The following is a 10,276-nucleotide window of genomic DNA, read 5'->3' as shown; positions in this document are numbered from 1 at the left end:
TTTCAGTAATACATGCTGCTTGATGAGGCCTGCTCTATCATATTATTCTAATTAATGGGAAAGAGAATTTGTGGTTCCAAGAGAATTTGTGGTCAAAAATAGCTTTTTTTATCTTTTTAATCAGCGGAAGAAATACAGTGTCAAGCTGGTGGCGATGAGTGCCAGAGTACAGTGTAATTATTATGTCATCGCGAATGCAAGGTGAGATCGCAATGTTCTGCCGGAGTCCTCACCATCTAATGAAGGGTTCCTTGAAGTTTTAGAAAGTGCAAGAAAACGAGTTTATGTACCTGTTAATGTGCTACAGAATAGGGGGCAGCAAGTCTATCAGAGTAATAGCATATAGCAAATAGCACCCCCGTTTTAAGAAACAAGGACGTGCACAGTCCCTCACAGAGTTTAACTTTGAATTGTTTAAAATAATCATCATACACATTTACCTTTAAATTATTCTCTAAGCTTTTAACACAATTTTAGTTTGATGAATTAAACAGATGTCGTCCATTTGATCCCTAAAATATCACCAAACAGTTCTAAAAGAGATCGAAACGAAACCATACTAATTTCATTCGATGCAAAGTGCACAGAAAACCCTGCAGATTCAACAACCTAATAATTACTCAATACAGCAACAAATAGAGTGTACTTTTGTCAGGAAATGCACATGCCTCACAAAGAATTTAACTTTGAATGTTTTACACTAACTATCATTCAGTTCTACCTTTCAATTATCAACAAACCTTTTGAAAAATGTTTGGTCAAAAAAAAAGTGATGTGAAATGACCCATGTGAAACGAGTCGTCCGTTTGGATGGTTCTCCGTGAGTCTCAGAAGGCGATGTGCACAGTGAAACACCCCTTTGGATTATCGTTCACGTGTGTTTCGTCAAAAAGTATTTTCCCACGCAGGGACCTAAAGCCGATATATTCAACAACATTAAAACCCAGAGGAACCCCTTTAAGCCTGCCGAGGCTTGCTTCAAAACATCCTCACCTCATTATTCCTCTGCAACAACTTGAGAGTACCAGGCGTACATGAGTTCTCATCCATGTTGACTGTCAGAAGTTGAATGGATTTACCTTGAAGATGTTTTCTTCAATTGTATGAAAGTATTGCACTCCTGTTATTGCGTTTTTTAACACACTTTGGTGTATAAGTCTTACACTAATGATTTAACGTACTATCAAATCAACATCTATCTCAATTTTCAAATGGGCAACAAATTTGGCCCTTGATTTACTTTAATATTTTTTCCATTTGCAACCTCTAGAACCATATGCAATCGACAACAGCAGACAGTACTGTTTTGAATGAGGTATACTTTACAATGATATATCACCTCCGTTCCTCTCTCCCCTACCTGCACATCTCTCCCCCCAATACAGACAGACACACTGGTTCTCAAACCCACCCCTCCCCTCCCAATCCCCCCCCCCCCCCCCCCCCCCCCCCCCTCGGTCCCAGGGGAGATGGGGACCTCTTCCCATCCCCCCATCAGTTACACTCCTGATGGGAATATTTAAGGATGGGAAGCTTTAATGCCCCCATTTGTTTCCCTGCGGGTAATCGATAGTCGCAGGGCTACTGCTAATGTGATTTATGTGTCCTATTTCCGCTGTTATGCTTCATGTACAAATTGTCTCGGGTGATGTAAATACCCCCATCTATTCACCAGCCGCTGACACTGTCCGCTGCTGTGCCCATCTGATGCCATTAGTTTATGTTTGCGTTTTGTTTGAGTTGTTGTCGTCTTCTGTAAATTGCGTCGTGGTGGCTGTCGAGACATATGCTTGAAATGTCAGCCCGTTTGAATGTAAAATATGTTGATGACTCTGGTGGTGAGTCTAATTAGTAGGTTTTTCTTTGTCATCTCGGTGATGGAACAACACCGAGAAATTAATGATGCAGACGCTCTCCGTCAGCAGCGACGGAGACCTGAAATAATTTAATCAGCTTCTTCACACACACAGGCACAGAGATAGTTATTTTCACTACCTGGGGATATTATGGCCCTGCTCTGACCTTTTATAGAAATAATCATAAATTAACTGCACAATATCCCCAGTTTCTTCCGTCTTTTAGTTTCCCTAACAAGAACAGTTCTGAAAAAGACTGAAACAAAACCACACTTAGTTAATTCCATACAAAGTGAAAAGAAAACCTGCAGATGCTACAACCTAATAATTAAACAACACAGTAGCAAATAAAGTTCACGTTTGTTAGAATTAACAGTGCCACTAAACTAAGCCAGGAATTATTCTTGCCCCATTATTTGTCCTCCTACAATAGGAAGCAGGAAAATCCAACTCCGCGTCTCAGCGTTTTTTTTGTGCACGGTTGTCTGTTTTGTGACGTCGGGTCGGAGCTTACCATGCAGCCTCGAACCAAATAATTCACATCTTTTCACAATTCAAAATGTGACCCATTACTTCCATTTCTCAAGAAAACTCTTTAATACATCTTCTATTTTCTACCTTAACCTTTAGCTTCATATTGAGAGGGTTGCTTTGAAGGTCATTCCACAATAGTGGCTCTGTACAAATCTGAAAAGCAACCAAAATAAATATACATGGAAGACAAATTCTACGAAACAAACCACTGCTTTCCCTAATGCTACGTTTCATAACAGCCTGAATTGGGTCGTTTGTGCAGACTCCTGCATCAGAGGATATTCAATTCCCCATTCCATAATACAATAGGATGCAGAGTGGCTCTACATGGTTGAATGTGGTGTTCAAGTGCTGAAAACAGTGCGAGCACGGCCTGCCAGGGGCCCTCGCCTGGGGGGCCAAGGACAAAGGTGTGGGGGACAGTGAGAAGGCAGAGAGGGGGGGGGGGGGGGGGGGGGGGGGAGGTTGAAGTAATAAGAAGCGGTTTCACAGTGATTTGGCCTTGCGGTAAGCTCTCCCGATGATTTCATCATGAAATTCAAGGGCAACCAACTCCAGAGGAAACTTATGTTGCAACTGTGGCCCTTACCCTGTATGACACGGACGGCAGCTTTAGCTTTAGTACATCGGTCGTTGAGTGCATGCCTGTGTATGATTTCTATGTAAGAAATGAAGACCGAATGAACAATGTTTAAAAACAGCTTTAAAACAATGAACCGTGTTTTTAATGCTAACATTATATAGTTATCTTAAAACATTCACTGAATCCAAAATAAAAAAAAACGTTAAAATCAAATGGGACAGACAATTAGGTTCGCTCCAGATCCAAACTCAACTGGAAGTGGAAGTTCTGGTGATGGTACCCCTGTCTTAGGCTAGATAGTACATCATGAAGGACATGTAAATAAGGTCATCAATAATAAATACGCTAGATGCCTCATGGGGTCTGGAGCGCATGGAAGGACGTATAGATCCGTATTAATGCACCCTTCCTGATTTCAGGGGGTGATTAGGAAGGAGTTTTCCTGCCACTGCTCCTTCCAATGTGCCTTGTCTGTGTTGTAACAAGCTCCCCGGGACTTCCATATGCATATGAGAAACTGATGCAAGGAGCAGATAAGGTTGTGTGTGTTGAGAGCAGCATTTGGGGAACCTTTGAAGGGAATACATGACTAGGAATTCAATAGGCAATGCCTTAGTCACGCGTCGCAAACCACCAACCCACGTTTTCCTCTTCCTCTCCCAGCTGATATTTAAATAGGACCCGGCTACGGTTCACAATGTTTATAACTGACTTTCGGGGCAAACTGCATTCCGCTGGAGACCTGTCTCCGACATCATAAAAATGCCGCAAATCAAGCTCTGTGAAATATGGATGTTCTGGTAGGGAATCACAATTTTACTGATGCCGTCATTGAGACTGTGCATCATAATTTCTCTTTTAATTAGGGGCCCGTAAATATTGTGGAAAGCGTCAATAAGGAGGCGATATCATAGAAGCAGAGGCACACACAGGCAACCACCTTCCCCCCTTTCACGTCCCTCTCCCCCGCACCGAGACATTGTGCCTCCTTCTGAGAGGACCCTTCACCTGAAGGCGTCAGACAGGCATCCATGATGGCAGCTGTCAGCGATCGACAGGTCCTCCTCCAACAACAACCCAATCGGTCGAAGGTGTCAGAAAAGGCCAAATCGACTAACTGAATAGAATAGCGCCAATCAATTAAAAATAACATATTTGTATTCAAATGACCTGTGGTTGGAAAAAAGCCCACAATGGAGATGATCCACGACCTGTTTGGTGCGAAGGGGAAATGGATTAGGGTAATTAGCCCCCACCCGGAGGAGTAGACAATGTGCCTTATCCCCTCCCCCTCTTCCCGTCGGCGGTTAGTTTTCTTTCCGTCAATACAAACATCTGAATAAATCCTCCATCTCCATTTCAGGAATTAACACATCACTCAGGAGAGGAACACACACAGCCTCCAACCCGCCTTCTCCCCCCCTCCCACCCCGTAACAGCGGGTTTTCTGGGCTGATTCGTTCATGTTACTCTGTTGCTCTCTCCCTCTTTCGCTCCGTCTCACTCTTAACAACCCCCCCCCCCACTTCTCTGGTCCCCCCCCATCCTCCCCCCATCTCTCCCTCTCAGCTTGGTCCCTGGTCTTCACCCCCCTAGTCTCCACCCCCCCCCCCCACCGCATCCCTCCCTGCTGGGTCCCTGGTCGCCACCCCCCCCCCCCCCCCCTGCTCTCCCCCCTCCCCCCTCCCCGTCTCTCCCTCCCACCTCGGTCCTTGATCTCCACCACCTCTGTGGATCGATCCAGAAGGCTCTCCTGTGAGAGGCAGTTTTTGTAGTGCCGTCTCCCTCCCTAAACTCCCGCTCAACCGCAGACAGACTGCTGGGAGACAGACAGCCTGCTGGGAGACAGACAGCCTGCTGGGAGACACGCTTTACTCCCCTTTCCCTCCCTTGGTACTGCCATCCGCCCGCCCCCTGGTTAATTATTGACTGTTTTATTATTTCATGCGTCTTGATTTTTCAACTCCAACCGCCAAAACATCTCCACCACTGGGAGGAGAAGGGGGAGAAGGAGGAGACGGAGGGCACGTTTCACAGGCTTCACCCCGCAGGAGGCGAGGAGGGGAGGAGGCGCGGTGGTGGGGAGCAAACAGCCCGCAACTCACAGAGGGGAATTAGCAGGCAAACACTGAACGCAGCAAAGACCACAAACAGACGCATGCAGGAGGCAGTACAGGAGAAAGTGGGGAAGAGAAGTCGCGCTTCTTTCTAAGATGTAAAAGGTTGGCTGCTTTTCCTCCTGGCTCCCTCCTCTCCCCTTCCTCCCCCATCCTCTGGATAAGTTCCTCTCTAACCCCCCTCCTCTCTCTTTCTCTCCTCTCTCTACCCTCTCTCTCCCTCCCATCTCTCTCTCCCCCTCTCGCTCTCCCTCCCATCTCTCTCTCCCCTCTCTCTCTCTCTCCTCTCTCTCCCCTCTCCTCTCTCTCTCTCCTCTCTCTGTCTCCCCCCTCTCTCTCTCTCCTCTCCCTCTCTCTCTCCCTCCCTCTGCAGCTGTGGTCGACTGAGCGTCACCAACAGCGAGTGCCTTTACTTCAGCGGCAGAGGGAAGAGAGAGAGGAGCAGAGATACAGGGAGCAGGGAGCAGGGAGTGAGCCCGAGAGAGAGGAGAGAGCCAGAGCAGGAAGAGAGGAGAAGACAGAAGCAGCCGCGATCCGGAGAGAGTCTGCTGCCTGAAGCGCCAAGAGCGGAGGACCTGTGACTTGGCTGCGGGTGCAGCAGTGGAGGGAGAGACGGAGACGGAGTGAGGGGAGAGAGGGGAGAGAGCGGAGCCTCTCGGAGAGGGGGGTCCGGGTTCTGGCACACCATGTTAGGAGGAGACGCAGGAGTGACCAGTGCCGCCGCTGTCCCTACCGACGCTGGCAGGGGCTCCTGAGAGGAGACCCAGGAGGGAGAGAGAGAGAGAGAGAGAGAGAGAGAGAGAGAGAGAGAGAGAGAGAGAGAGAGAGAGAGAGAGAGAGAGAGAGAGAGAATAACGCTACAGCGATGATTTCACAACGGGGGCAGCCTTTTACACCAATCCAAGGAGACAGCTGAAACCTTCACACGCATTTGCGCACACACACGCAAACAGACACGCACGCACGCACACACTCGCATGCGATAAACACACACACACGTGCTCGTTATTGTTTCGCTTTTTTTTTTTTTTTTCTAATGGCACATGAGAGTACACAACTTAAACACTGACAGACACAAGCTTTCACCCCGCACACACACAAACAGCGACAGAGGTTTAAATCCACAGACCCACACAGAGCGGAAAGAAGAGTACGGAACGGCAAATGCTGCATTTCCCTGTTGATGGATATCTGAAGACGGAGGGGAAAACTTCTCCGTAGGAATACCTCGGTCTGATTCTCTGCGGGACCGAATGCAGAGATTTCCTTCGCCCTCCTTAAAATAACTTTGGCGGACACGGAGTTGGGGTTTAAGACCGCTTCGTAAGCACAACACCCAGTAACCTCTATCCGTTAATACCCTTGCTCTGAATCAGCCCCGAGAAGTAAGTGGATTATATTTTTTTATTTTTGGGGGCGATTTCTTTTTTGCATTCCACTTTAGCATGAAGGAATTCTTTTTTTTTCCCGGCTGGATTTACGTGTGTCAGAGAGGAGAGGATCTGCCGGCTTCTCTCTCTTCCTGTGCCATGGATTACAGATGGGCTTTGTGATTTCCCACCGCAGTCTCATGGATGATCTCTCCTCGCTCACCGTCTTTAGGATCAAGTACAAAGAGGGACACAAGTGAGTATCCAGCCCCTTATTTCGTCCCTTTCATCTACAAATCACGAGCTAGAATGAAAACAATGGTTTTAAGAAAAAGAGACCAGAAAACATAATTGGCTTTGGGAGTAAAATAATCTGCAGTGTTGAATTTGTAAGTAAAGTGACTGATCCAGCGATGGCATGTGACACGTCGCAAATCATTAAATCTCTGTTAGATATAGGACGTTGTACTGTACTTTTGAATTATCCGACTAAATCAGAGTTCCTGTCTGCTCAGCAGGTGGCTTCGTCGCGCGCTGAGATTGATTGAAGTGATCTGTGTGAATCCCATTAGTGCGACTTGAAAACCAGCCAAGGCAGGAGTAATGGGGAGGACCACCACTGTCACACGCCGCTAACGGATCAGGCCCCCCGCCGGACAAACGACACACTCTGACCTTGGTCGACAAAAAAAAATACCGAGCTCAGCTCCCTCCCCGCCCCTCCCCCCTCCTCCTCCTCCTCCCCTACGCCCCTCCTCCCCAGCCGCCCACCCACCAACCCCCCTCGCTTCCCCACGCAAGCATGGTCCCGCCGCCCCCCACCAACAAGCCCCACGTGTGTCTCTCCACCATCCTGATCATGAGCAGCATGGCCCTGATCGACGCCTACCTGGTAGAGCAGAACCACGGGCCGCGCAAGATCGGCATCTGCATCATGGTGATCGTGGGGGACATCTGCTTCCTGATCGTGCTGCGCTACGTGGCCGTGTGGGTGGGCGCCGAGGTGCGCACCGCCAAGCGCGGCTACGCCATGGTGCTCTGGTTCCTCTACATCTTCGTGCTGGAGATCAAGGTGTACTTTGTGTACCAGAACTACAAGGCGGACCGGAAGAGCCTGGACGCGCTGGCCCGGAAGGCTCTGACCCTTCTGCTCTCCATCTGCATCCCCGTGCTGTTCGTGGTGCTGGTGGCCATCGACCACATGGAGTACGTGCGCAACTTCAAGAAGAGGGAGGAGATCCGCAACCGCCTGTTCTGGGTGGTGGTGGACCTGCTGGACATCCTGGACATCCAGGCCAACCTGTGGGAGCCCCAGAAGAAGGGCCTGCCGCTGTGGGCCGAGGGCCTGATGTTCTTCTACTGCTACATCCTGCTGCTGGTGCTGCCCTGCGTGTCCCTGAGCGAGATCAGCATGCAGGGCATCAACATCGTGCCGCACAAGATGCTGCTGTACCCCATCCTGAGCCTGGTCACCATCAACGTCATCACGCTGTTCATCCGCGGCGGGAACATGCTGCTGTACCGGGACGCCCGCGTCTCGGGCATCCTGATCGGGAAGAACGTGCTGGCCATCATACTGAAGACCTGCAGCTTCGTGCAGTACCGGCGGCAGATGCTCAGCGCGCCCCCGGCCTTCGGGGTGGAGCTGCAGAAGAACTCGGCGGCCGCCTCCCGCCACCACCACCACGCCGCCGCCCGCCACCCGTCCCCGTCCCTGCCCCAGGTGGTGATGCAGGACCAGACGCCTCTGCCCGAGGTGACCACCACGTGTGAGCACACATGACGGCGGGGCGCGGCGCCGCTGGGCGACGAGGCGACGCCTGGTTGGACGCGCGGCGGCAGCAGCCCCAGGGGGACGGGAGGGGCACACGGGGTGGAGGTGGAGGGCGGGGGTGAGGTGAAGGGCGAGACGGACGTCTCCGGTACACGGTAGAGCCGGGTCTCGGTTCAGGCTCCGTGGCACACACACACTCGTCGTGACATTGCAGAGCCAGGAGCAGGGACGTACCGAAACGGTGGTCATGGTGCCGATTACAGAATCACTTGTGACTTTGTTGAAACATTTACCCCCCCCAGTTAGTTGAGTTGATGTGTATTTTTGCTAATTATGGAAGAAACGACACAACAAAAAAAACACCTAAAGAGGCCACCAGGCTAGAGTCTATTTTTCAACTGTGTGTATTGCATTGTAAGCCTAAACTAAAAGCGTTTGATGTACTGTGCTTTCTTTATGCTCAAACTTTGTCTTCAAGTAGTTGAAGGCTTTACGGTATTAAAATATGAAGCAAAAAAAAAAACGATGACGACAAGGTAAAAGTGACAAACAAGTAAAAAAATACAAAATGAGCTCAGATTTCTCGTGAAGGAAAAATGTATTTTATATGTAAATCTTTGATAAAGTATTGTGTACAAGCACGCTTTCTTTGTGTTTTACTGGGAACTCCTGCATAGAGATAGGTGGTTAAACAACAGAATGAGGATGAGAATGTTTTTTTATTTTTATGAAATTGACATCGAGGTCTCAACATTAACTTCAATAACAAAGAAAAATAGCCAAGGCCTTTTCTACTCTGCTGTAATCCATAATTGCAGGCTAATCGAATAGCCAGAGGGGTGCATCCGTGACGTTATTCTTCTGTGGCCTCAAACTTCTGTCCAGACTGCTTATTTGGAGCTCGATGAATGACGATGGGAGTTGAAGTGACACAACAAAGATAAACGTTTACTTCACTTGGTAGCACCGTTAAACATTGGGAGCCGGGTGAAACGACTGCAAAGGGAAATTATGCCTGACTGTGAATCTATGGGCTAGCGTGAGGTGCTATGAGGAAGGGGGTGCACTGCAGATGAATAAATTATTCCTGCATAGGGGGGAAAACAACCCTAGCATTCATTTAAACGACTAGCTAGCTAACGACTAGCCTTTGATGTTTATCCTTGTTTTATGCCGCCTATAAGTAAAGTGAAGTGCCACAATGTGAACATCGACACTTCCACAGTATCAGACAAATCTGACTCTCTCTTGGCATCCTTTACCATGGCCATCTGTTGAGCCCCATCGCTTGGTTGGTGAATTGTGCGTTGTTAATTGTGGCTAAATTGTGAATTATAAACCATGTAACTGTAGCACCAAATAATTGTGATAATGACAGACCTTGACCTCATGTCACTGACATGCAAATGGAGTGGACCTGTTCATGTTGTTAGCTAATGATTCAGCCTAGTGTATGTAAAGAAGAAGATCTCAGGCAGAGACTGGTAGAAGCTTCTCCTTTGCTATAAGTGCAGCAGCCACAAATTGCCACCTTACTGTGTCAGGAACCAAACTGTGACACTCACCGCTGTTGGAATAACTGATGTCCTTCCTTTCATATCTGTATATAGGCTCCGGTAAAGTAATTATGTGTTTCACAAAGCAAGAGGTTTCAATTATTGGTCCGATGATACAGACAGGAAAATCTTTTTGGCCTGAGACTTCAATTGATCGTTGGAAATGAAGTCATATGAACAACCTTACCATTTTCTTTGCGGACAAAGGATATCAAGGTCTTTGATTTGAGGCGGCACTTATATATTGTATAGGGCTCTAAATCCATATATTTATATTCAGTCACCACTGTATGAATAGCTTCAGGGCATGAAAATCTCAAACACATACCGGCGGTGCACGAAAAGTTGAGCAGTGCTGAAAGTTGAACACATTTGCCTTTCAGCGCTGAATTAGCATGCATTTAGCATGTCGGCATAGCCTTCCTCTGTTGTGCTCTTCATCTACCTCCTCCCGCTGCTGAATATATGCATGCCATGCTAATTGCA

General features: G+C 48.3%; 1 protein-coding gene across 1 annotated transcript; it reads left to right on the top strand.

Moving 5' to 3' along the window:
- Positions 1-7,238: 7,238 nt before the first annotated feature.
- On the top strand, positions 7,239-8,875 carry LOC132473430 (transmembrane protein 121). The gene has a single exon (XM_060073555.1). The coding sequence runs from the start codon at positions 7,263-7,265 to the stop codon at positions 8,241-8,243; it is 981 nt and encodes a 326-aa protein (XP_059929538.1). The 5' UTR covers positions 7,239-7,262; the 3' UTR covers positions 8,244-8,875.
- The last annotated feature ends 1,401 nt before the right edge of the window (positions 8,876-10,276 follow it).

The sequence above is a fragment of the Gadus macrocephalus genome, chromosome 15 (genome assembly GCF_031168955.1).
Source record: "Gadus macrocephalus chromosome 15, ASM3116895v1".
Lineage (NCBI taxonomy): Eukaryota > Metazoa > Chordata > Actinopteri > Gadiformes > Gadidae > Gadus > Gadus macrocephalus.
Note: the sequence above shows the minus strand (reverse complement) of the source record. Positions and strands in the feature narration are given on the sequence as shown.

What these genes read in the sequence shown, in the direction of transcription:
- LOC132473430 (XM_060073555.1), top strand. Translation starts at nt 7,263, where the DNA reads ATGGTCCCGCCGCCCCCCACCAACAAGCCCCACGTGTGTCTCTCCACC.